At 46.2% G+C, this 24,817-nt stretch overlaps 2 protein-coding genes and 1 pseudogene across 4 annotated transcripts; 1 reads left to right on the top strand and 2 right to left on the bottom strand.

The window, feature by feature from the left end:
• Positions 1-9,757: 9,757 nt before the first annotated feature.
• On the bottom strand, positions 9,758-12,780 carry LOC119332120 (protein DWARF AND LOW-TILLERING-like). Its single transcript, XM_037605289.1, has one exon. The coding sequence runs from the start codon at positions 12,040-12,042 to the stop codon at positions 10,159-10,161; it is 1,884 nt and encodes a 627-aa protein (XP_037461186.1). The 5' UTR covers positions 12,043-12,780; the 3' UTR covers positions 9,758-10,158.
• Positions 12,781-13,418: 638 nt separating this feature from the next.
• Positions 13,419-23,577, top strand: LOC119332162. Of its 3 annotated transcripts, none has more exons than XM_037605328.1 (6): positions 13,419-13,660; positions 14,302-14,576; positions 16,634-17,682; positions 18,107-18,169; positions 19,239-19,334; positions 23,196-23,575. In XM_037605328.1, the coding sequence occupies exons 2-3, from the start codon at positions 14,314-14,316 to the stop codon at positions 17,454-17,456; spliced, it is 1,086 nt and encodes a 361-aa protein (XP_037461225.1). In that variant the 5' UTR covers positions 13,419-13,660; positions 14,302-14,313; the 3' UTR covers positions 17,457-17,682; positions 18,107-18,169; positions 19,239-19,334; positions 23,196-23,575. The 3 variants fall into 3 exon arrangements, with proteins under 3 accessions (XP_037461225.1, XP_037461226.1, XP_037461224.1); XM_037605329.1 differs by having other exon boundaries at positions 18,107-18,215; XM_037605327.1 differs by having other exon boundaries at positions 16,634-18,169; positions 23,196-23,577.
• Positions 19,250-23,201, bottom strand: LOC119332161 (annotated as a pseudogene).
• Positions 23,578-24,817: the final 1,240 nt, after the last annotated feature.

Here is a 24,817-nt window from a genome sequence, read left to right as displayed (position 1 = left end):
GTTGAATGTTAATGAGATAGGTGGATGTGGAAACAGCCTCAGCCCAGAAATGGGGTGGAAGGGAAGCCGCAATCATCAGTGCACGAGCCGTCTCAAGCAAATGACGATGCTTTGGCTCGGCAACGCCATTCTGAGCATGAGCACCAGGACAGGAGAACTGGGCAAGAGTACCATGTTCCGCGAGAAAGCCACACAACAGCTGAGAGATATACTCTCCAGCGGAGTCAGCACGAAAAGTACGAATAGGCGTGGCAAACTGGGTGTGAACCATGGCAGCAAAACGTTTGTATATAGGGAGAACCTCGCTACGAGATTTCATGAAGTAGAGCCAAGTGTAGCGAGAGAAATCATCAATAAACAAAACATAGTAGAGATGACCACCTTTCGAGTCAAAAGGACGCTGAGATACAGACTCACTAGTAGGATAAGGTAACTGAGTCTGTTTGCCAAGTCTGCAACCATTACAATGTAAGGAGACATCTCCAGATACAGACCCTAAGAGGCCCTGACGAACTAAGGAAGACAAGCGAGAGCCATAGATGTGACCAAGTCGATGATGCCACAGCTGGAAGGACGCAGATGAAGAAGCAGCAAGAGCATGAGAGCTGGCAGAAGTGGTGGCAGCGGAAGGAACACAAAGCCAGTCAACCTCCCAAAGGCCCTCTGACTCACGGCGCCGGGGGCCAGCACCAACCAAAGCCTTGGTGCGACGATCCTGAATGGATCAAGAGTCGGTATCAAGAATGACACGACAACCAGAATCAGTAAGTTGGGCAGCGGAAAAAAGATACATGGTAAGGCGAGGAACATGTGAAACACTCGGGACAGAAAAAGAAGGAGTGGAAAGAATACCACGACTAGCAACAGGAAGAGATGTGCCATCGGCAGTAAGAACATTAACAGGAGAATCAAGAGGTCGGAGAGAAAACAGCACAGAAGAATCAGATGACATATGAAAAGAGGCTCCAGAATCCAGAACCCACGAAGATGTACCTGACTGTGTAGATGCCTGTGATGGTGAGGAGGAGGATGCAGTCACAGCAGCAGCAGAGCCAGTCGACGAGGAGCCTGAGGAAGCAAGAAGGCGCTTGAGGCGAACAATGTCCTGGTCAGTGAGTGACGGAATCGAGGAAGACACAGGAGGCCCGCTGGAGGAGGAGCGCATCTGGTCTCGCTTCTTCTAGCGACAATCATACTCTGGGTGACCTGGCCGGGAGGAGTAACCACAGACAGTGTCACAGTGCGACGTGCCCTTCTCAGCATAAGGAGGACGGCTCACCCCCCTGGAGGAGTAGGCAGGAGCGGCGGAGCAGTGAGGCGAGCAGACGAGGCAGGAGCCCGAGCGGCCAGTACTGACGGAGCCAGAAGCAACCCAGCAGAGCGAAGGCGGGTCTCCTCAGCACGAAGCTCAGCAAGTATCTCTGATATAGGAACACGACCACGAGCAAGCAAGTGAGCACGGCGAGGCTCAAACTCAGACCGGAGGCGAGATAAGAACTCATGAACCCGCTGAAACTCCAGATCAGACCGAGTAGTCTGACAGCAACGACAGGTTCCACAAACAACTGTCCGAAAAGAGTCAAGCTGGCGTCAGATGGCAGAGCACTGTGAATAGAACTCATTAACAGAAGAATCACCTTGCTGGAGTGCGTGCTCCTGACGCACCACATATAGGTAGAGAGCATCACCAGAGGGCTGATAGCGCTGACAGAGATAAGACCACATCGCTGCAACTGTGCCAAGTTCCATGAACTCGGAAGCAAACTGAGGGAGGACACTCGCAGTGAGAACAGCAGCAGCTCGAGCATCATCATTGCACCACTGGGTGTAAGCAGACAGATCATCCCGGTACATAGAGAGAGAGCATCGGAATAAGCGGATACCTGCTGATCATAAGCATCAACCGCAGCATCATCCTGAGCCTTGGCAGCATCCCAGTCAACCTGAGAAGCATTAGCAGCAAGGACCGGCGGCACTGGTGGGATTGGGGCCACGGGCGCAACAGGGCATGGCGGACAGGGGACCTCGCCAAAAAGAACACCCCAGAGAAGAAGACCACGCATATGAATGCGCATGAAGCCTACAAACTCGGCATAGTTGGTGTCATCAAAGATCACCGAGCATCGAGGAACAGCCACATAGCCTGAAGATGACATACTGAGATATCCCCCCTTTTATCTCATTTTTTTGGTCAACAGACAGAAGGGACCCGATCTAGATCGGGCCAAGGCGCACTTGAGCCCAAAACGCGAGCAGACGAGCCGCTCGATCCAGAAATAGAGCGAGCGCGATGCAAGCCAAGAGCGAGCGAGGCAAGAGGGCAGTGGCAGCGACCAGCCGGTCGATCCAGAAGTAGAGATCGAGCCGGAGGGAGGCAGAGCTAGAAGCCGGGCAGAAATAGAGGCCGAGCCGGGCGGAGGGGTCGGGCGGCGACCGGGCAGGAGAGGGTCGAGCAGCAGCCGGGCAAAAGAGAGTCGGGCGACAGCCGGGCAGAAGAGGTCTGGCCGGCGGCGGCCAGGCAAGAGAGGGCCGGGTAGCCAGCGGATCCAGGCGAGGACGAGGGGGATGGCGCTAGACGTCCTGCTGGCGATGAAGCAGGGCAAGGACAAGCGGGATACGTCACGTTGCTAGGAACGGGGACTAGCAGCGATAGCGATGAGGGTGGAGCACGCACGGAGTTGCATCGTGCGGGAGAGAGGTAAACCTAGCATCTGATACCATATTAGATAATGAGCAACTAAGCTTTACTGAGGGCCAATGGTCAACATATACAGATGTGGTAAAGTGCAGAAAAGCCCCTTACACAATGGGGATGTACACAATGAACTATACACATCTAACAGCACACTCTCACAAGCTCTTCAAGTTTTCAACACAAAGAGATTGCTACGCTACATCTAGATACATAAAGCCCAAAGTGGTTTATGCAGGCTGGACTCATTTTACTGCTGGAAGCCATGAAATGTGCAACAGTTCGCAAGAAAATGAGAAATGCTAGCTCAAAATTTGCACAACAACATCACCCATAAAGCCACACTCCTAAACTTTCTCCATGGGTGCTCACTTTGCCACAAAATCCAAGCTGCCTCTTTTTCCCTAACCATAGAAGAGTGTTTGTTCATTCTGACACTCAGATGCCATACACCAGGGGTTACGGCTTGCTACGCCGCATTTAGATATATGATGCCCTTGTACTAGCTGGTGTACATCCGCTCTCATTAACATCAGTGTGTTTTACGGTCGAACTTTGAAGTGTGCACCAATGAAGCGGAGGGTAGACGGTGTATCGACATCTCCTTGCAGTTTCTTCCAAAATCTCAGCTCACCGATGAGACACAACAAAAGTTCAGCAAACAATGTAGCACCTCCTGACCTGATAACTGACGGAAGGAAAGCGAATATAAGCATAGCAAACAGATCGTATATAACAAGGAAGACTGAGCGATGGCTAAAACAATCACACGACAAGCATGATGCTTTGGAATTGTGTGACTCGTGTCTCATGTGGTGTAACAAGAACAAGCATGACCAATTGACCATAATGCAACAATGGCATGAAGTCGTCATATGTGATATTGCAGCGCCCTAGTTGTGCGAGCACCAAGGCCACAACAATTGGAATAGTCAAGATATGCAAGTCTAAGAATTCAGTTAATTGTACTCCCTAACATCAAAGCTGTTTGTCAATCAAGTTCGGTTATCTCCGAGACAAACTAAAGGCCTTCAGTTCATCCAAATAATGCACCTATATGAGCACCATAACAACTACTGTGAATATGTAAATTTGTATAAGATGGAATTTTAAGCAACACTATTGGCCCCAATTGAAAGTCACATTAGCTCATCTGCTATGCACAGACGTGGTAACAGAAAAACCAATGCAGTGGCTATTCATTCCGTCATTTTGCTGCTCTTGAGAGTGAGCATTGCTGGCAAGTTGTTTGGAAGCTTAGGTTAGTAATAAGTTGTACCATCCATTGCTGCCATTTTACACCATTCAGTGACAACAATGCAAAGTGTGACTGACATAATAATTTACTCTACCATTTCACTAGAATTAGAGTGAGTTCTCTGAATTTGTTCAGTTATCCACGTCAGACGACGAGTTGTTCAGTTATCTCTGCATGGAACACAACATGGGATGCAAAAAAGAACCATTATGGAGGATGTAAGAAATAGTCTGTTGATTCCATTTCATTTCCTACCCTGGACAAATATTGCAAAGTTCATATAACAATAGTGAGGCTCTCTGAATCTGTTCGGTTATCTCTCTGAATTCTGCGCAGAGGATTTGCTATTTATCTCATGGGAATGGGATACACAACACCACATGGGATTCAGACAAGAACAAATATCCAATCTAAAACACACATTTCAGATGATGCTTATGAGAGAACTAAGGCAACGTCAAAGGACCACAAGGAAAGGCAGCCCAGTTTGTGGAAGAAGCCGCACATATGTGTGCACAACTGTGTGACCCAAATTGTTTCACCATGGGCCAAATTGTCCTTAGTTGAGCAATGATCACAAGATTAGGTCGTTCACAAGCAACCTCAATCAATCTTCTGGAGGAATGCATCCGATAGCTCGAAAGGAAGAGCCATGATGAGCCTGGACATGAAGGTTGGCGCCAGTGCTTCCAGGCAGGATTCTTCACCAATTGGTTCCTTGAGCGAGCATGAGGTGCCTATATCGGCCAACAGCCTGAGTAGCAAACTTTTTGATAGTAAAATGAGAGCAGCAAACTGGTGTATGACTGCTCTCATTTGGGACAGTGTGTTTTACGACAGATATTTTAAATGTGCACCAGACAGGCGAAGACCTGATTGGCCCACATCTTCTTGCAGTTTCTTCTAAAATCTCAGCTCGTCAACAAGACACAACAAAAGTTCTGCAAAGAATGTGGCACCTCATGACTTCTCACCCGAACGCCAAACAGAATGAGTGGGCTGACACAGCAAAACTGCAAATGGTCTGCAGTTAACCACGCCCAAGATCGCTACTTTTCTGGAGAGAAAAATGGCGACGGGTCTCTCCTGCTGTTAGCGCTAACAAGCACCCACTCCGTGCATGTCTCCCTGGTTTTTTTCCCAGTCGTAGATGCCTCCCTCGACTCACCTAACGCTCGATGCGCTAGTTTTCATGCTAACAACTAATACGCCTAATATAATGGGGAGGGAGTATATAACAAGGCAAAGTGAGTGATGGCCAAAACTTCGGTTGAATAATCACATGGTAAGCGTGGTGTTTCAGAATGGTGTGACTAATGGCTCATATGGTGTAACAATAACAAGCATGACCAACTGACCATAGTCCAACAAAGGGCATGAAGTTGGCATATGTCCGATTGCAGTGCGCTACTTATCTGAGCACTAGTTTCTCAACAGAATAAAACTTATGTGAGCACTAAGGCAACAGCAGTTGGAATAATAGCAGGTCCAAAGATTCAGTTCATTAAACTCCCTAACATCAAAGTTGTTCCTCACCATATCCGCGTTGTGTTGTTTCTCATATAAATCAAGATCTGACTGCTCTGTTATCTCCGAGACAAACTAAAGCCTTCACTTCACCCAAATAATGCACCTATATGAGCACCATAACCTCTGTATCCAGTATCTTTACTTCTACTCCCTCCGTTCACTTTTGTAAGTCATTTCAGACAGCTCAAAATGGGTTGTTTTGCACATTGTCTCAAATGTCTTTAAGGTCTTATAAAAGTGAACAGAGGGAGTATAAGATACCAGGTCGAACTGCGTGACCCAGATTCTGTCACCAGGGCCAAATTGTAGTTAATTGAGCAATATTTAGAAGAGTTGATCGTGTACAAGCAAAATCTTAATTACTCGGTAGCTTGAATGGAAGTGCAGCGTTAAGCCTGAATCTCTAGCTTGGTGGCGCCGGTGACTCCAAGCAGGATTCCTCACCAGTTGCTACCCTGAGCGAGCATGAGGCATCGGAATGGAATGGCATCTTGTACCTATGCGGCCAGTAGCCTGAGTAGCTAGGAATGTGTGGTAACAGAAGGATCAATGCAGTGACGTTTCATTCTGTCATTTCTCTGCTCTTGAGTGAGCACTGCTGTGAAGCTGTTTGGAAGCTTAGTTCAGAAGCAAGTTGTACCATGCGTTGCTGCCATTTTACACCTCGGTTACAACAATCCAAAGTGGGACTGACATGATAATTTAATCTACCATTTGACCAGAAGCACTCTGAATTTGTTTAGTTATCAACTTCAGCCGATGAGTTTCTTCAGTTATCTCTCTGAATTCTGAAGCAATTATGCATACATGATTTTCTTACTTTTTCTCTCCATGGAACACAATATGGGATGCAGGCAAGAACAAACATCCCATCGAAACACAAACATTTCAGATGATAAAAGGATTATACACAACTAGAGGATGGGTTGAACAGTCTGTTGATTCCAGTTCATTTCCGACTCTGAACAAAGATAGGTTTCATATAACTAGAGTGAGGTTCTCTGAATCTGTTCAGTTATCTCTCTGAATTCGGGAACATTTAGGATGTGATTCCAACAAGAACAAATGTCCAAAGTTACACACATTCCAGATGACACGGAGATTATATACACAACATGAAAGGATTGATAAAATAGTCTATGATTCCAACAGGAACAAATATCCAAAGTTACGGTTTTCTTTGTCATCATTTTCTTGTTCTTGAGTACAAAAGTTGAACAGGCAATTCGGAGATTGTGTGAACAATGGTGTTTTCTTAGCTACTCCCTCCGTTCCAAAATAGATGACCCAACTTTATACTAACTTTGTACTGAAGTTAGTACAAAGTTGAGTCATCTATTTTGGAACAGAGGGAGTAGTATTTATCTAAAGTTAAAGGGCTAGCTTAAACCTAGTTTTGTTATGAATCTTCTACATACTGATTTATATCGAAAGCTATGAATTAATTTGTTCACTGGCTTTTGTTCTTAGCGATGTGTCATACGAAAGAAAATTATAAAAGTGTGTCGTTCCACTTATCTAGTTAATATGCAGGGACTATAAGCTCCGAAAGCACATGTGTTTTGAACTATCTCCGAGTACAATTTATTTTAAGAGAAAGCGAATATTTAACATAAATAAATAGGAACAGATGGAAAGACTCCCAGTACCTGAAAATTGGCACAACAACATCTGTCATGCAAGCAACCATTGAATATAAACATGATCTCCATGAAAATGAAAGATGCCAATTAATAATCACTGAAATAACTAAAAGGAGATCTAGCAACCTTCTCATGCCAATCTTTACTTCCTCTTTCTCGCCAATCGTAAAAATATGCTTTTTAATGCTCTTCGAGTTCTCCACAAAGGGTTTACTACATTTAGGTACATCAAACCCAAAGTGGTTTATGTGGGTTCTCTTTTTACTATTGAAAGTATACACCTCCGTTAAAACAAAGACAATGTCTGACTAAAATAATAATTCAGATAATTTACTCTACCATTTCAGCAGAACTAGAGTGAGCTCTCTAAAGTTGTTGACTTAGCAACTTCAGTCAACGAGCTTGTTCAGTTATCTCTCTGAATTCTGAAGCAATTATGCATGCAGGATTTTCTTACCTTTTTTTCTTCTATGGAACACAAGATGGGTTGCAGACAAGAACAAAGTTTCCATCGAACGACAAACATTTAAATAGTTTGTTGATTCCATTTCATTTCCTACTCTGAACAAAGATTACAAGGTTTCATATAACAAAAGTGAGGTTCTCTGGATCTGTTCGGTTATCTCTCTGAATTCTGTGCACAGAATTTGCTATTTATCTCCATGGGAATGGGATATAGACAAGAACAAATATCTAAATATAACACACACATTTCAGATGATACTTATAAGAGCACTAAGGCAACATCAATTGGAATAATCAAAATTAGCAGGTTCAAAAATCCAGTTAATTAAACACCCTCACATCAAAGCTTTTCCTCACCAGATTTGCATTCTTATGTGACATTTTCCAGCCTTCATGTTTTCAATAATTGGTGTTTCATATGTCATCCGTAAGTTTTGTTGCTGAACCATTGACACTAGAAAATGGCCTCCTCAGACCCAACACTGGATTTATTTATTTTTTGGAGGGGAAGGACGGCTGACACTTGATCGCAATTCTTTATTCTTCTATAGATCAAAAGACCATACGGAAAGGCAGCCCAGTTTGCGGAAGAAGACGCACATATGTGTGCACAACTATGTGACCCAGATTGTTTCACCAGGGCCAAATTGTATTTAATTGAGCAATGATCAGAAGAGTTGGTCCTGCACAAGCAATCTCAGTCATTCTACTGGAGGAATACATCCGATAGCTCGAACGCAAGTGCGACGATAAGCCTGGATTAGAAGTTTGGCGCCGGTGTCTCCAAGCAGGATTTCTCATGAGCTGGTACATTGAGCGAGCATGTGGTGCCGATGCCGGCCAGCAGCCTGAGTAGCAAACTTTTCAATAGTAAAATGAGAGCAGCAAAACTGGTGTATGACTGCTCTCATTTGGACTTGTGTGTTTTACGACCGAAATTGTAAGTATGCACTACTGCATTGGAGTCCAGGTTAGTCCACATCTCCTTGCAGTTTCTTCTAAAACCTCAGCTCCGTCGGCAAGACACCACAAAAATTCAACACAAAATGTGGCACCTCATGACTTCTCACCTGACACCCAACAGAAGGAGTGAGCTAACACATCAGCGTTGCAAATGGTTTAGATATATATAACAAGGCAGAGTGAGTGAGGGCCATAACTTCAGTTGAATAAATCACACGGTAAGTGTGATGCTGCAGAATGGTGTGACTCTTGACTCGTAATACCACAAGGGCATGAAGGAAGTTGACATATGTGAAATTGCAGGGCCCTACTTATGTGAGCAGAGCACTAAGGCAACAACAATTGGAATAATCAAGATTAGCAAGTTCAAAATTTCAGTCAACTAAGCTCCCCAATATCAAAGTTGTTCCTCACTGAATCCGCACTCTGTTGTTTCTCACATAAACCAGGCTCTGTTATCTCCTAGACAAACTAAAGGCCTCCACTTCATCCAAATAGCACGTATTATATGAGCACCATAATAACTACTGTGAATATGTAAATTTGTACGAGATGGGATTTTAAGCAACGCTATTGGCCCCAATTGATACTCCCATTAGCTCATCTGCTATGCACAGCCGTGGTAACAGCAGGACCAATGCAGCGGCTTTTCATCTCGTCATTTTGCTGCTCTTGAGTGAGAACTGCTGGGAAGTTGTTTGGAAGCTTAGTTCAGAAGCAAGTTGTAACATGCATTGCTGCCATTGTACACCTCAGTTACAACAATGCAAATGGGACTGGCATAATAGTTTAGATAATTTACTCTGCCATTTCACCAGAACTAGAGTGAGTTCCCTGAATTTTATTCTACCATTCCAACTCAAAAAGAAAAAGAGAGAGAGTGAGTTCTCTGAAATTGTTCAGTTATCAACTGCAGTCAACGAATTTGTTCAGTTATCTCTCTGAATTCTGAAACAATTATGCATACAGGATTTCATTACTTTTTTGTCTCCATGGGATGGACAAACACAAACATTTCAGATGATACACAAATTTATATGCAGCATACGGTTGGGTTCCATTTCCTTTCCGACTCTGAACGGAGATGGTTTCATATAACAAGAGTGAGCTTCTCTGAATCTGTGCAGTTTATCTCTCTGAATTCTGGAACACGAACACCACATGAGATTCAGACAAGAAAAAAAATATCTAATCCAACACACAACATGGAAGGATTGATGTCTATTGATGATTCCATTTCATTTCTGAATCTGAACAAAGATTACAAGTTCCATATAATGGCTGAAAAGAATGTATTAATGCTGTGAAATGTCCCTGCTGCTTCTTCTTCTACAAGCAGCTGATTCTTGCAGGGATCGACAGCCAAAAGAATGAAGAATTATTACTACATAGCTAGCTAATAACAATTGAATCTTTTTCCTCCTATCATATCACTGTAAACCAAAAGAGAAAAGCTACTACATCTTTGTTGATGGTGGTGATGAATGAATGAATGTATAAAAGAATTTGGTCAGATTGTATTATGAACTAACAAAATGAATGAGTCTCACTAGCAAAAGAACCACTGAAAAAGTTCAGTTCTTTCTTGTTTCTTCTTCACTTCCTGTTCAGCTCTGCAGAGAATGTGATGCTGTGGTGGATGCCGACACCGTCGCGCTGCCTCCTGCGCCGTCGCCGGCCGGCGTCCACGCCGTCACGGTGTAGAGCGGGGTGTCGAGCCACCGGAGCGTGAGCCCCTCGCCGTCGCCCTGCGGGTGCACGCCGTACTTGCCCGGCGCGAACATCCTCGCGATCATCCGCCCCTGCATCGCCTCCCGGTCGCCGATGCCGGCGCTCCGGAACCCGCCGTCCTCCATGCGCCGCCGCCACCCGGCGAAGCTCTCGTGCCGCTCCGACCTGTCGGAGCCCTCGAACGCCACCGCGTTGCGGATCTCCCGCGCGAACATCTCCTCCGCCTTGGCCCTGGCCGCGCTGGCGGGCGGCAGGCCGGCGGCGCCCACCGCGTCGAACGCCGCGGCGTAGTGCTGCAGCGCGCGCGCGAACCGCGCCTCCCATCGCCCGGCGTTCAGCCCCGCCGCCTCGTGCTCGCCGAGGAGCAGGACGGCGGCGCCCGTGCTGCGCACGAGGCCGAGGAAGTCGGACAGCGCGCCGCCGGTCTCGTCGCGGAGCAGGCGGTGCGCGGCGAGGATGCAGTTCACGGCGACGCGCTCGCCGCGCTTGACGTGGAGCATCCAGAGGCGCACGTCCTCGAGCCGGTCCACCACGGCGTGGAACTCGAAGGCGAGCCCCAGCCCGGCGGCCACGTGTGCGAGGCGCGCGCCGGTGTCCTGCAGCTCCTGCCTCGACGAGCCGACGCCGGTGATCCGCACGTGCGCCGGCGGCTGCGGCGTCCGCGTTGACAGGCTCTGCAGGAGGCTCGGCCACTGGAGGCCTTGCTTGATGTCGAAGTCGATGATGTGGACGCGGTCGTGGCCGTCGAAGGCGCGGAGGAGACGCTCGTTGAGGGTGAAGTGGAGGAACCTCGGGATCGGGGTGACGCTGTTGAGCACCCGCAGCGCCAGGGCGTCGTCGTCGTCGTGGAAGGCGGCGTCGGTGAGCTCGCGCGGCGGGGTGACGTCGAACACGTGCGGCCACATGTTGGCCGCGCGGAGCGCGAGCGCCTCGGCGAAGCAGGCGGCCACGCGGTGCAGCGGCGTGGGCCCGGACGGCGAGGCCGTCTCGCCGAGCCGCGCCAGGTAGTAGTTGGCGGCGTCGTGCTGGCAGCCGGCGAGGGCCTCGGCGCACGCGGTGAGCGCGCCCACGAGCTCCAGCGCCTCCCGCTCCGCCTCGGGCACCACGAAGCTCCTCACGCCAGCAGGCTCAACCGGCAGCATGGCCGAGGAGCCGCCGTCCGTGCCCGACGAGGACGACGAGTGGGACGGCGACTTGCTGAACTCCTCCTGCTTGGCCGCGGCCAGCGACGACGGCCCCGCGGCGGCCGCCATGCCGTGTGGGAAGGCCGCAGCACTCGGCACAAGAAACACCTTCTGCTCCTCCGCCACCTCCTCCTCCCCTCCCCCCTCCCCGGCGGCCACTTGCATCATGGCCGCCGGCCCTGCAATGGATTGATGGAACCATACCTCGTCGCCGTCGGCGCCCATCCGCGTCCGCTTGGCGCGGACGGCGGGGGCGCCGTACTCCTCCGCCGCCGACTCACCCTCGTGCGCGCGCTTGACGGCCCTGCTCCGCATCTCCCGGCCGCCGCCGTCGCCGACGACGGAGGGCTCCGGCTTGGCGCCCCAGGACACGGCCTGGGTGATCGGCGGCGCCGGGTGCGCGCGGAAGGAGCAGGTGCCGTTGCCTCCCCGGCCGTCGCCGCCCGGCACGCCGCGGGGGGCGGCGCCGGGGACTGCCGAGTCGCCGCGGCCGCCCCGCTTGGAGAAGCCGCATGGTAGTCGCTGCGCCGTGCTCATCTGATGCCTGGACGACAAGGAGGAGCAGCCTGCCAACATCCCTGAGACAGGCGTCACCAGCGGATTCAGCAGTGCAATGTAACTCCTCCTCCTCCTCTTCTTCCTCCTCTGCTTTGCTGATCACACTCACTCTCGAATCTCTCTCTGATATGTGTGTGGCTACAGCTCGAGCTTCAGTGAGGTGTGGTATATGAATGGATGGATGGATGGATGTGGACCGAAAAACAGGGGAAAGTTGGCGTTCTTGGAAAGAATTTGTCAGTCCAAAGAAGGAAAACGAGAGAAGAAAAGAAACTGAAAAAAGAATGTAATATGTTTGTGTATCTGCTGTATATGCAGGAAAGAATTTTCAGTGGTTGTGGATTTTGGACTCTGCAGAAAGAATCAACGAATCAACGAATCGTTAGGTGGAAAGAAGAAAGAATGGCCTATAACATCTAGGGAGAAAGAAGACCTCCATCAATTTTTCTTCCCCAAGATCAAGATAGATAAAAACAGAGAAGAAAAGATCAAGATAGATAAAAACAGAGAAGAAGGGAGAAGAAATCCTACAAGAAAAATCTAGGGTGGATGGATGGATGTGATGCGATGCGGTGGGGATTTGGCTCACTCTTCTATCCTACGCCACACTGTTCTTACCTCCTCGCCATTGACGACCTTCTCACTCTCACTCACTATCCTATCCCTCTCCTCACTCTCTGACTGTGGCTGGCTCTCACTCCTCTTCTGATGATCTCACCTCACCTCCACTCTACTACCTATTGGGGAGGGGAGGAAGAAGAAGCCCGGGGAAAAGGAGGAAACGGCCTCGACAGCGGGCGGGAACCTCGAGGCGCCGCGCTAGGCCGTCGGATCGAGCACGGACGGCCGAGGGGATCGGACCGTTGCCTCGCTTCTGGTCAATGTGACCGTTGCGGGCGCGGGCCCGGGCTGTCAGCCGCAGGGGCGGGTGCGGGTCACGTGACCTGGCCCGTCCGTTTCCTACCGTTGGGGCGCCCACCACGGCACGGCGCACGTAGATTTCTTTTCCCATACAACATTTTCTTTGTAATGACCCAAAATATTGCTGATTTTTGTACGAAACAGCTTTTGAAACCTATTTTATATAAATTTCGAACTATTTAGTCATTAAGATTTTCATATATTTGGCATTTTAAAGCCCCTTATAGTAAATATAAAATACACTGGCCACAATATTCATTTTGAGATAAACACCATAATTTTTATTTTGTCTGGCTCAGACGGTTTTTTTAGCAACGCTCAGTTTTTTTTTAGAATAGCAACGCTCAGATCGGTTGAGTGTGGCGTTTGTGGCCTGGGCCCAGGATTTTTTCGGCCTGTTTACCGATATAAATTTTCTATTGGGCCCTAGTTCGGACTTGAGTGGAGCACAGCCCAGGCAAAAAGGACCCGTTTCTCCCTGTTGCTCGACCTAGCCGCTCGCACCGCCTCTGCCTCTCGATATCTCCAGTTCGTCCGGCGTCCGCCGCCGCCCCGCCCCGCCGTCCTGCGCTACTCCGCGGGGCGCTTGTGTCTAACCTCTCTGACCGGCGACCAGAGTCACCGTTCCTGCCTCAGCCCCGGGCCCCGGCCGGCGGCCGCCGTTCCCGACTGCTCCGCAGTGCTGCTGCCTTTCTTTCTGCTGCGCCAGGACTGGGTAAAAATTTTGTGCCAAATTGATGCGTTTGAGTTCCTCTCTCCACTGTATTTCAACATTGTATATGAAGGGTGAAACTGAATTGAAATGAATTATGTTTATCACCACTTATCAGCTTCTGTTACTCAAACTGATGCAGTGTTGTGTCAGCAGTTTTTTATGTCGTAGAACTAGAAGAATTTTGCTGGGAAAAAAGTTATGTTGCCCATTCTTTTTGGCCTGGGGTTTGCCTCAATCCTGGCTCAACCCACAGATCTTTGCCGGTTACCTGTTCTTTTTCTTATGTGTCACTCTGTCATGTGCATGCCAGGTGTTCAGAAAAATTCCTATGGGTAGCTGCATATGACTAATTTATAATACTAGGGAGAAATTGATTGTCGAGCCTTTTCAGCTTATATCACCATCCCTGGGCGCGCGCGGTGGCCACCTGTTGTGGCAATGGTGCTGGCTTGCTATACTGAACCTGCTGTTTATATTCTCTATTTAGTGTTTTTCATCTTATTTGCACCTTCTGAGTGGATTTATTCTGTTAGGCCAGTTATGGATTCTTAGATGTTGGGAAATGTTACTACAATATGCAATTTCTTATTGTGGAGGAGATACCTAGATTTGTCTAACTAGTTGACCCTCTGTATAACCAGAAACTTTTCTACATGGGGAAGAAGCCGGGCAATGCTGGCCCTTCCTCGGCATCCAGGCCCATGAACCAGGCCATGTCGCTCCGCGAGGAGACCTCCGGGAAGGCGCAGGCCGACGTGCCCTCCCTCCTGAGGGTCCAGCACCTGCAGCGGCTGGGGGCATGGGCGAGTGGGGAGGCGGGAGTTGGCTCGATCGGGGCGCTGCTGGGCCACCGCCTCGCCACGAACGCCGAGGCGTCTGGGATTCCCGTTGAAGCCTCCACCTTCCTTTGCCAGAGGTGAGAGTTAAAGCTTACTGTGTATTTTTAAAATGCTCTATTCATGTGTCTAATTGTTTGATCGTATCAATCTGATTATTATCCACCCATTTGAAATTCTATTATAGTTTATTTGTGTGCGACTTATGTACCATTATATTGTTTTTGGACAAATGCTTGTTCTATCAAAGTAGCATGCCTGCATCTTGTGATGTGGCAAACTGAGACTTCGAGAAACAAACACATTGTATGAGCTCTCCAACGGGCAATACAGTAAATTTTCTCTCTCTTAGGCCATTGCTGATAATATTTGATTGGATAAGTGGGGAAGTATTAGGGGCTTATTACCCGAGTTTTGTTCTTTTGTTCACATAGGCAAAACTGTAACAGAATGACTGAGTGAATGAGATGTATGTCAGTTTTGTTTTCACTTTTTACATGGAAAGTCTTATTTGAAATATCTAATGGAAACTTCCGCCAAATGATTAAGAGTTGAGCGACAGTGTACCAGTCCTACCTTAGGTGTCGACTGGGCACATTGACTGTACTGGTTGGCACAGTCAAGTAACTGGTTGACTAGTCGCTGACTAATCTCGGCAAATTGACCCCCTTGATTCATGCGACTCAAAATCTTAGTCCCTGCCCGCGCAGCCTCCAGACCGAGTCACCTCCTGGGTGTTACAAAGCCTAACCTTGTCAGGCCAATGCCGGAGTGACTGGGGGCCACAACAACGGCCGTTGCTGCTCTCCTGAGTGATATTCTCATCTGCCCTCTCCGCTCCTTGCTGAACTCATGATTTGTGCTTTCATCCGTTCCTTCCAATCCTCTGCCGTGCTGACTTATTTGTTCGATTTATGCTTTCCTCTCTTCCTTCCATATCGTAGTAGCAGCATATCATAGGCAGAGGTAGCAGGCAGAGATAGAGCCATAAGTTGCTGCCAGCGGGAGCTGTTTAGAAGTAGGTCCCTCCATCCTGAGATCCTAAGAGGAAGCCAACTAAGTCCAAGGACCCCAGTATCAATATATACACATACAGTTGACATGTTGAAATCGGTCTACAATTGTGTTAACTATATGCTGTACAATTATCTTGCTGGATCCATGTTTGCTTGGACTTCCAATTACCTTTCTCAAAGTGTCTCAATGCAGTATATCAGTTCAAGCATTTACTTGTTTTCTGCTAAAATCCTGACACTCACTAAGCAACAATATTTGTTGGCTTACATTGATTAAGTGGTACCACTTTATTGCAGTGATTTCTGTTCTGTTTTCAGCACCCATTGTTGCTGAGATGCTGTCTCCTATAGCTTTGAAAAACTTGTTTTATTCAATGAGAGCAATCTGTCAGGTAGAGATAATGTTTAGATGGGTGGTCGTAAGGCCAAAAAAATGATTGAACATGCAAAATTTAAGTGAAACATCTTGTGGTTAAAACAATGAACTACACAAAAGCGAGAGAAAGGACGGGAAGGTTATTGGTCGTCCAATTTGCAGGACCAACATTTTGCATGTTACATTGGTTCTTTACCGGAATGCACCTTAGCTGATGGCTCTGGATCCTTGTATTGTCAAAATGTGAGCTTACCAGCATACAAGAACTGGAAATAGAAAACTGTGCTGATAATGTTGTATGAGTGTTCCGTCTTAGAGCAAATTACCGCAAACTTGTCTGTCTTGCTTAACCTTTGATCTCAGATCTGTTATAGTGCTATGTATGTATGTATGTATCAATTTATTTTTAGTACGCCTTACAGTTTGTAGTAATGCTAGAATATTTGGAATTATGTGTTTAGCTCAGAGCACCACATTCAGACTCTTTTCATTTAGCAAGTTTGCAAAAAGGTCCTTCAGAATATACTATTAACTAACAACACTAACACCAATACATCTCCAATCTGCTGTATGTTTATAAGTGGCCAGGTTGAAGGGTCGGCGGTATTCTTGTACATTTATAGATTATATATGTGATTAATGCAGTTTGTTATTTATGCTGCATTTTGTTTTCTATTTTTGTACCTTTGTCCATATCAATAAGCCTTAAATGTACCTCTGAAGAAAGATTATTCGAATATTGCAGGTGTGAATCAATCTTACAGCCAGGTTTCAACTGCACAATCCGCATAAAGAACAACAAAAAGAAAGCAAAGCGGCGCAAGAAGTCAAATCCTGGCCAAAACAGTGTTGTCTATGCATGTCATTTCTGTGGAGATCAAAACCTGATACGGGGTAGTGGAAAGGGTATCGTGAAGGGCCTGTTAGCATCGAGAAAGCCTGTTAGCACAATGTTGAAAGGAGAAACTATGAACGCGCCAACAGTAACTACTAAAAAGGGGATCGAGCATTCTGTAACAGCAGCATCCAGGTTGAAAATATCCACTCCTGAAGATTATAAAATGGAGAAAGGGGCAGTTTTCTCAATGGTGGATCATGGTCAGTTAGCGGCTGCACACGAAGACATCCTGCAGAAAATCGAAGTAGAAAGCGCACATGATAAATGTGTGAATGGAATTGAATCTGCGGCTTCTAAAAATACTACAACATGTGAACCCGATGTCACTTCTCAAGCAGAATTTCCAGCTGGGTCAAACTTTGTTACTCCTCTGAAGAGCAAACTGGCGGAAGTGACTGCGCCTATAGGTTCAGCAGAACCATTGAAGACTAGAAGTACACTGAACAATAAAGCGAAGAATTGTGGTTCAGTTTCTGCCAAGACCCCTGGAAGTTATAGCAAGTCAGCATCAAATAAAAAGTCTGCACCAGGTGATTCTACTCAGCCAGCTGGCAGTTCAAGGAAGCGGGCAAGAAAAGGGTGGACTACTCTGAAGCAGATTGCTGAGAAGGACGAACTTGAGAGAAAAGAGAAGATGGATAACTTTGTAATCCCGTTCTTCATGCAGTAAAATATCTTTTACAGTTGGCACCTGTTGTAAACGTTCGGCTGGAAGAACTGTTACATTTTTAGTGGTATTTTTTAGTTTTGTACTTCTGCACCAATCATGTCGTCAGTAGTATGAAAGAAATATAAAGTTACCAAGAAATTCAAAATTAAACCTAAGGTAGATAGCTATCAGTCAAAGGAGAATGAAAGCAATGTAGGCGTGCTTGGCTCGAGCTGCCAATCTGAAGGTAAGGTCAAGTACTCTGCTTTGTTCTTGGCTAAAGGATTAATAATCCAGAGATCCATTCATGCTGTTTTTTTCCATATTATATTCAGATCCAGGTTGCTAGTTGTGCTCCAGATGCCATACAATTATTTTTCTTTTTGGGATCAAAATTGGCTAACAATTCCTGACATGTGAATTGGCTATGTTCTTCATCATGACCTACGCCGTCAGAAAGTAAATTGAAATTGCATGTGTACTAGTGCACCAGTGTAGTAGTAACATCTGTGAACTATTTGATGAATCTATAACCTGATTCAAGACAAGGGCACTTCCATAATTACAGTTTTGCTCTTATTTCTGTACCGCATCAGCATGATTTCTTCAGAGTTTGCTCTTGCTATGTAAACAGTTTTGTTGCTAATTAAGTATTCCTTTGTTTGTATCAGACACCATCAGAGTGATCATGCTATGGACTGGAGTTATACATGCAGTCCACCAGTCTGGATTTGGTAACATCTTGAGACTGATTTGTATGGCACTTCTTTAGTTGACCTGGTATAGCATCCACCTTTAGTTCTTGGGGCATCTCATGCCTGAATCCTGTAGATTTGGCATGAAACTAGTGTTCCAAACATACTGGCATAACAGCGTCAGACTGATGATTCACAGTTACATTGTCACTTTAAATCACATTTCTTTCCGTGCTTGAACATATAGTAGTAGCTGACTATCATTTGTTTTCCTGTCATCAAAACATCAAACGATTCAGAATACTGAAAGTACTATAAAATAGCACAACGGAGATGGCATCGGCCAATTGAAAATGTCATGATTTGCTTCTGCAAACCAATCAGTACAACACTCATCTAGGTAAACAAAATGATTGGTTGGTGGATGATCTGAAATGAACTAGACGGTCAGCAACAATTATTTATATACTTCTCAGTTTTTTGGAACAAACATACTTTTTTTCTGGAACTCGCTCCTACGAGATCGCGCTTGCTCATGAGCTTAGCGAGCCGTGCATGCGTCCGGTGGCATTCCGGACGTAGAGCTATGTATAGCTACATGCATGCATGTTATGAACTTAGGATCTGTGTTGAGATTAGGATTCGTGTTGAGATTTAGTATCCTTGAAAATCCAATGTTCCATTTTTTTAGTGTTATAATTCACTGAATATAGATTAGTTCGGAGGCAAGCGCCACCTGATGGCTGATGACCAATGTCATAGCTGAATGAACTAAATTGAACATGCACTGATAGGTCACTGGAATCGTCGGTGGTGTTCGTCAGCACCAGCGGTTAAGACAGCAGTTGTAAGCAATGACTGTCGGGCGACAGCCCTATGTCGTTACTATTGACGGGGCGGAAGAACACCCCCAAGAGTGTGGAGTAGTCGCTTTTGGTTGACAAACTTTTTTTCTACTTCACTTTTAATTTTCTAGTGAGCTTTTTCCCCTTTTCTTTGTCCATCCAATTATTTTTCTGTTCTTTCGTGGTTTTCTTTTTCCTGCACATATTTTGATTTTCCAGGACTTCATTTTTACTGACCTTCTCACTGCTACAACACCTCGCAGTTATTGGAGTAGGCTCCAGGTTGCATTCATGTGAAACAGAGGCAGGGTAACTCAGATAATTGACAAAACGTGAGGAAGCTGCACATTATATTCAGGGTACCTCTCATTTTCTCTGATCAGTTTTACAATTCAAAATAGGAAAACATTCGTTTCACAATGGATGCTATTCTCAGTACCTATGCAGGGCAGATGCATCCATACACAGATAGGCGAGAGTGATGAATCATTCGGATGCATGACTCTGTTCAAGTGCTGATTTAGCATATTCCTTTTTTATTTTCTCCAGCATCACAACCACATCGCTCATCGTCATCCTGTCGTCAGGTGCGAAGCTGGTGCAGCGCAAACCCAGCTCGAATACTGGCGCTAGAAACCCTTCAAAGCTGCAGCCAGAAGCGCCTTGGAGTAGATGGACATCTATAAACATGGACGAGTTCCGCAGGAAACGCTTCAAAAACCCATTGCCTAAGGCTTAGATCTCCATTGAAAAAGGCATCGGTTGGTCTCTTTCTAGTGAAGACTTCAAGGAGCATGACCCCATAGCTGAACACATCAGCCTTCCGTGATGCTTTTCCAAGGGACCCGTACTCTGCTCAAGGAATTCATGAAAGGAAATTTAAGGCATGATTGGTTGACCAAAAGGGCTTAACAACAATAGACCGAGCAGGCTTAATTACAAGGTCTAGACAAGTACCTGGTGCCATGTAGCCAATTGTCCCAGGCATGCTGGCAGAGATCACAGAGGTGTCATCCCAGAGTAGCAACCTTGCGATGCCAAAGTCTGCCACATGCGTCGTCATGTGCTCATCGAACAACACGTTGCTAGGCTTCAAGTCACAGTGCAAGACCACCTCATGGTGTTCATGGTGCAGGTACTGCATTGCCAGTGCCACTTCAAGCATGATGCCTAGCCTCTCAAGGAACCCCAAATATGTTGAGCCTTGAGGGTAGTGTAGGAGCATCTCCAAACTACCATTAGGCATGTACGGCAACACAAGTGCTCTGAAGTCCAAGTTGGAACAGGTGTTGAGTATCCTTATGAGGTTGCGGTGTCGTGCCATGCGCAATACACCACACTCAGTATTGAAGCTTCTGATAGCCTGCTCCAGCTGCATGTCTAGGACTTTTATTGCAACCATCAAACCGTTGCTCAGTTGTCCCTTGAAAACTTTTCCAAAGCTTCCAGACCCCAACATCTTATCAGCACTGAATATCATTGATACGAACTAACTCATGGTAGGAGACTAACTGATGGCGTATTACAGAATCAATCGGATCGGCTGAGGCATTAACAACATCTTGCTGTTTAAGCTTTCTTCCTCTCAATAGGTATGCGAAGATAGCAATACCACAAAAAGCTACAATGGCAGCAGGGAGCAGATATTCCAGCAAATGCCTACTGCTTGAGTGGGATTGGGCAAGGCATGACAAAAATCCCAAGCGTGGAACACCACATAGTCCAGCATTCCCAATCAAAGATTGCAATGTGAGGGTTGAGAAAACACCTCCCCCTGGTATTTGTCCTTCTAGCCTATTGAATGAGAGGTTTAATGTAGTCAAGTAGGTAAAATTGGCAAGGAACTTGGGAATTCTGCCGGAAAGATTATTGGAGGAGAGGTCTAATGTTGCTAAACTGGTTAACCTTTGAAGCTGGTCTGGGCCGGGATTGAGCCATTGAACGAGTTGTGTGACATATTTAGGTAGGTTAGCATCCTAAGTAGAGAAAATGATTGTGGGATGGTTCCTGTCAAGAAGTTGGAAGAAATGTCCATTTGATCGATTTGTATTAGACCATCAGCATTGGTCGGTAATGCACCAGCAAGGAAATTTTGGAAAAGAAATAGCTGGATGAGTTTATCAAGCTGGAATAAGCTTGTCGGTATCTTTGAACTTATTTGGTTATTGGACAAGTCAATGTATTCCAACATGCTAAGGTTGCCGATGCTGGTTGGTATAGAGCCAATGAATTTGTTTCCTTGGAGAAACAACTTTTGTAGACCCACGAGCATGCCAATTTGTGTTGGTATTGGGCCCAAGATACTGTTTCGAGAGAGGTTAAGAAGCACCAAATTTTTCATTGTAGTAATGGACTCTGGGATTGCCTCGGTGAGTAGGTTGTTTGAAATATCTAACCATTCAAGGTTGGATAAGTTTGAGAAAGTAGCTGGAAGTCCACCGGTTAACTTGTTGCGACCTGCATGAAAAGTGATCAACTGTGTAGAGAGGTTTCCCACGTGGTTAGGGATGGGTCCGGTGAATGAATTTCCCTCTATGAAAAGGAGTTGGAGATCCCTACAACGGGAAAGATCTGATAGGAAGCCCAGATTCCCCTCTAAATTGTTATCCGTTAGAATAAGCATGTTCAAAGTTGCAATGTTGCCAAGTGTTGCTGGTATGGATCCAGACAGTGGATTTATTTGCAAATCAAGGTAAGTTAGTTGAGATAAATTGCCGAGGGTAGGTGGAATTGCACCTGATAGATGACTACTGGCAAGGTGCAATTCGGATAGCTGGCCAAGTTGTCCAAGTTGAGCCGGAATGGATCCTGCCAACTTGCAGAATGACAAGTCTAGGGCATACAGTGAAGTTAGGTTGCTGAGAGCAACTGGGATTGGACCAAAAAGCTCATTCCCACCCAATAAAAGGTAACGGAGATTGGTCAACTTGCCCAACCATGTTGACACAAGACCCTCAAATGAATTGCTTGAAAGGGCAATAATTTGAAGGTACTGGCAAGACATGAGCCCCAGTGGGATCTGACCTGTGAAACCGTTGTTTTGAAGGATGATTTTTTCTAGCGATGGTAGATTAAAACTTGAGTTGGTTGGGAAAGAGCCAGTTAAGTTGTAGTTGTCACCGAGCCATAAAGAATGCAGTTTGGACATATTGAAGATGGCTGGGGGCACCGGACCTGCGAGATGATTTACTTGCAGGTCCAGTAACTCTAGCATTTCTAAGGACACGATGCAAGGCGGTATTGCTCCGGACAAGCTGTTGTTGCCAATGTCTAGAACAGTCAACATTGCTGTGTTGTTGAACAGATTGACCGGTATGGTGCCGGCGAGGGAATTATGCTGCAGATATAGGGAGTTGAGATGGTGTAGGTTCTGTAGCTCGACCGGGATCGGACCAGAGATACTGTTAAAGCCTAGGGTAAGAACCTGAAGCCTGGTGAGGTTTCCTATAGTGGGTGGGATCCTACCCGAGAGGCCATTGAACCTGAAGTTTAGATATTTTAGGCGATGCAATCTCCCTATAGAATCAGGGATTGAACCGGTGAGGTTTGTGCTGGTGAGGTTAAGGACCGAGAGGAAAGAGAGGTTACCAAGCTGAGGAGTGAGCGATCCATGGAGGGGTATGCAGGTGAGGTGCAGAGCTGTGACGCGCCGCCTCCGTGAGCTGCACGAGACACCGATCCAGTGGCAGAAAGACGTGCCGGTGGTCCAGTTGCTGACAAGGATGCCGAGAGGATCGGAAAGCTGGCCTTTGAAAGCCAACAGCGCGGCAAGGTCTGTGTCGCTGCCGTTGCCGTTGGTTGGAGTCGGGGAAGAAGTGCCTAGAGCAGCTAAAGAGAAGGCTGATAGAAGAAGTAGGACTCTGGAAATGGATGCGGTGGCCATTGAGCTGCTTCTGCCTGACGTTCATTCATCTAGCTTTGCTGGTGATATCTAGTGCGGTTCGTATGAGGTTTCCACGGACTTTCGGACGTATTGGGCTGCTAACCATTCTTTTTGGAATGCCTAATCGCTACTAGTCAAACTTTAGTCCATCTGCCGGCAATCACAAAGGACTCTAAGCGATGATTAATTCCACTAAGCACGGCACGACAGAAATCTCCCCCGTGTTTGAAAGTGACATATTAACAACATGCCTAGGCTAGCATGTATGAAAATCAATAGGCGAGGAACACACTTTCTTTGTAAGTTTAATACGTCTTTTTTTCTTCTTTTTTTGCAGGGTAAGTTTAATACGTCTTCGGAAGAGGTTATATGTTGGCAAGAGCCTCACTCTCTCACCTTGTTCCCGGTGGATGCCCACACATGCGCATGAAAGCTGCTCCAGCAAATGGACAGAAGCAAAAACAGAGGAGGAGCAGAGCAGCACACACACATGCTTGTTTTACAGGCAGCGAATGCCTTCCGGCTCTGCTCTTTTGATGTCCTGTTAGGGTGTGTTTGGTTCGAGAACCAAATGTAATGTAATGTAATGATTCCATTCCATAGGAATCGGTCGGTTCCGTTCTTCAGTTTGTTTCAACTACAAAATGGAATGGATTGGTTATGTTTATGTTGATGTGTTTGGTTGGACAGATGGAACTTGCAATAGTCAGTCCATTCAAAATGGAATGGAATGGAATGGAATGGAATGGCAGTTGCTTCTTCCGATTTGCAGATTGTTCATTGGTCCATTGCTAGGATCATAGTGTGTGTTCATGACTAGACTGATTGGTATGATTGCTCACTGATATGTAGACATATTGCTTGGATTGCTATGTGATCAGCGCATTGCTTTCTTTCATCAATGCATTGATCATAAAAATGCACATTGCTATGATCACTGTGCATTGATTAAAGCAGACAGTTACTAGATGTGTATTGTAGTGGTAGATCGGCTCCACTGCGCTATGTGTGCATGCATAGAATGTTCACCCGTTTCATCTTAACTGACAAGGTCATCAAGACTGAGTGCGATGTCGCCGGTGGTGGTGGCGCTCCACGGGAAGGCGTGGAGGATGTTATCCTCTAAAACCGGTGGCTAGAACAGATTGGTGTGCCAAGGAGGAGGGAGGTGGCAGCAATACCTCTGTCCATGCTTGGCCGCAGATACCTATGTGGGCATAAGGTAGTAAAACTGATTTTGAAAATATGCTATGGAGACCATAATTAATATATTCTTATATTTCTATGTTCATAATTATGTTTATATTTTTGTGCTATGATTGCATTGATTCTCGTCCCTAGTCATGCCTCTAGGACTAGCTCATGTATTGATGGTGATCATGTTTTCTTGATCATGGGCATTGTTAAAGTAACGAGGATACCAACAATAATGAGAGAACACATTGTTATCGAAACAACAATGTTGGATAGACCCAAGTTATGAATTACCGCGAGATCATACCGATGTTGTTGGTATTTTCATATAAAATGTTAACTTTTGCTTATGTCCTTGGACCATGAGAATACCATATAACAACAAACCGTAACTGGGTTACAATAAACATAACTTGCGGGTATAACGAAAAAGTATGTCTCAATATCGATAGTTCAAGACAGGGGTTTTCTTCACCGACGATGGAGAGATACACTCCAAGCCATTCGGTATTACAACATTAATCTATGAATCCAATTTCGAGTGACAATTATTGTTTTTTACTTTCTTTTGAACTTTCGGAAGATCAATTTTATGGAGTTGATTTTTTTAGGAAAATTCACAGAAAAAGTTTTGCATCGGGAAGCTTATGGAGAATCATGGCGCCACCAAGGGCCACACGGCTACCTGTTGTTGTTCGATGATGTTGGTGGTGTTGCCGGCGTATCCCAAGATTCCCAAAATACACTGAGACTTGTCAACAAGTA

Source organism: Triticum dicoccoides, chromosome 7A (genome assembly GCF_002162155.2).
Source record: "Triticum dicoccoides isolate Atlit2015 ecotype Zavitan chromosome 7A, WEW_v2.0, whole genome shotgun sequence".
In the NCBI taxonomy this organism is placed as follows: domain Eukaryota; kingdom Viridiplantae; phylum Streptophyta; class Magnoliopsida; order Poales; family Poaceae; genus Triticum; species Triticum dicoccoides.
Note: the sequence above shows the minus strand (reverse complement) of the source record. Positions and strands in the feature narration are given on the sequence as shown.

Bases quoted from the DNA above. Each gene is read 5' to 3' on its own strand.
- LOC119332120 (XM_037605289.1), bottom strand. From the start codon at position 12,042: ATGTTGGCAGGCTGCTCCTCCTTGTCGTCCAGGCATCAGATGAGCACG.
- LOC119332162 (XM_037605327.1), top strand. From the start codon at position 14,314: ATGGGGAAGAAGCCGGGCAATGCTGGCCCTTCCTCGGCATCCAGGCCC. The intron at 14,577-16,633 runs GTGAGAGTTAAA...CGAATATTGCAG, and splicing joins TCCACCTTCCTTTGCCAGAG to GTGTGAATCAATCTTACAGC.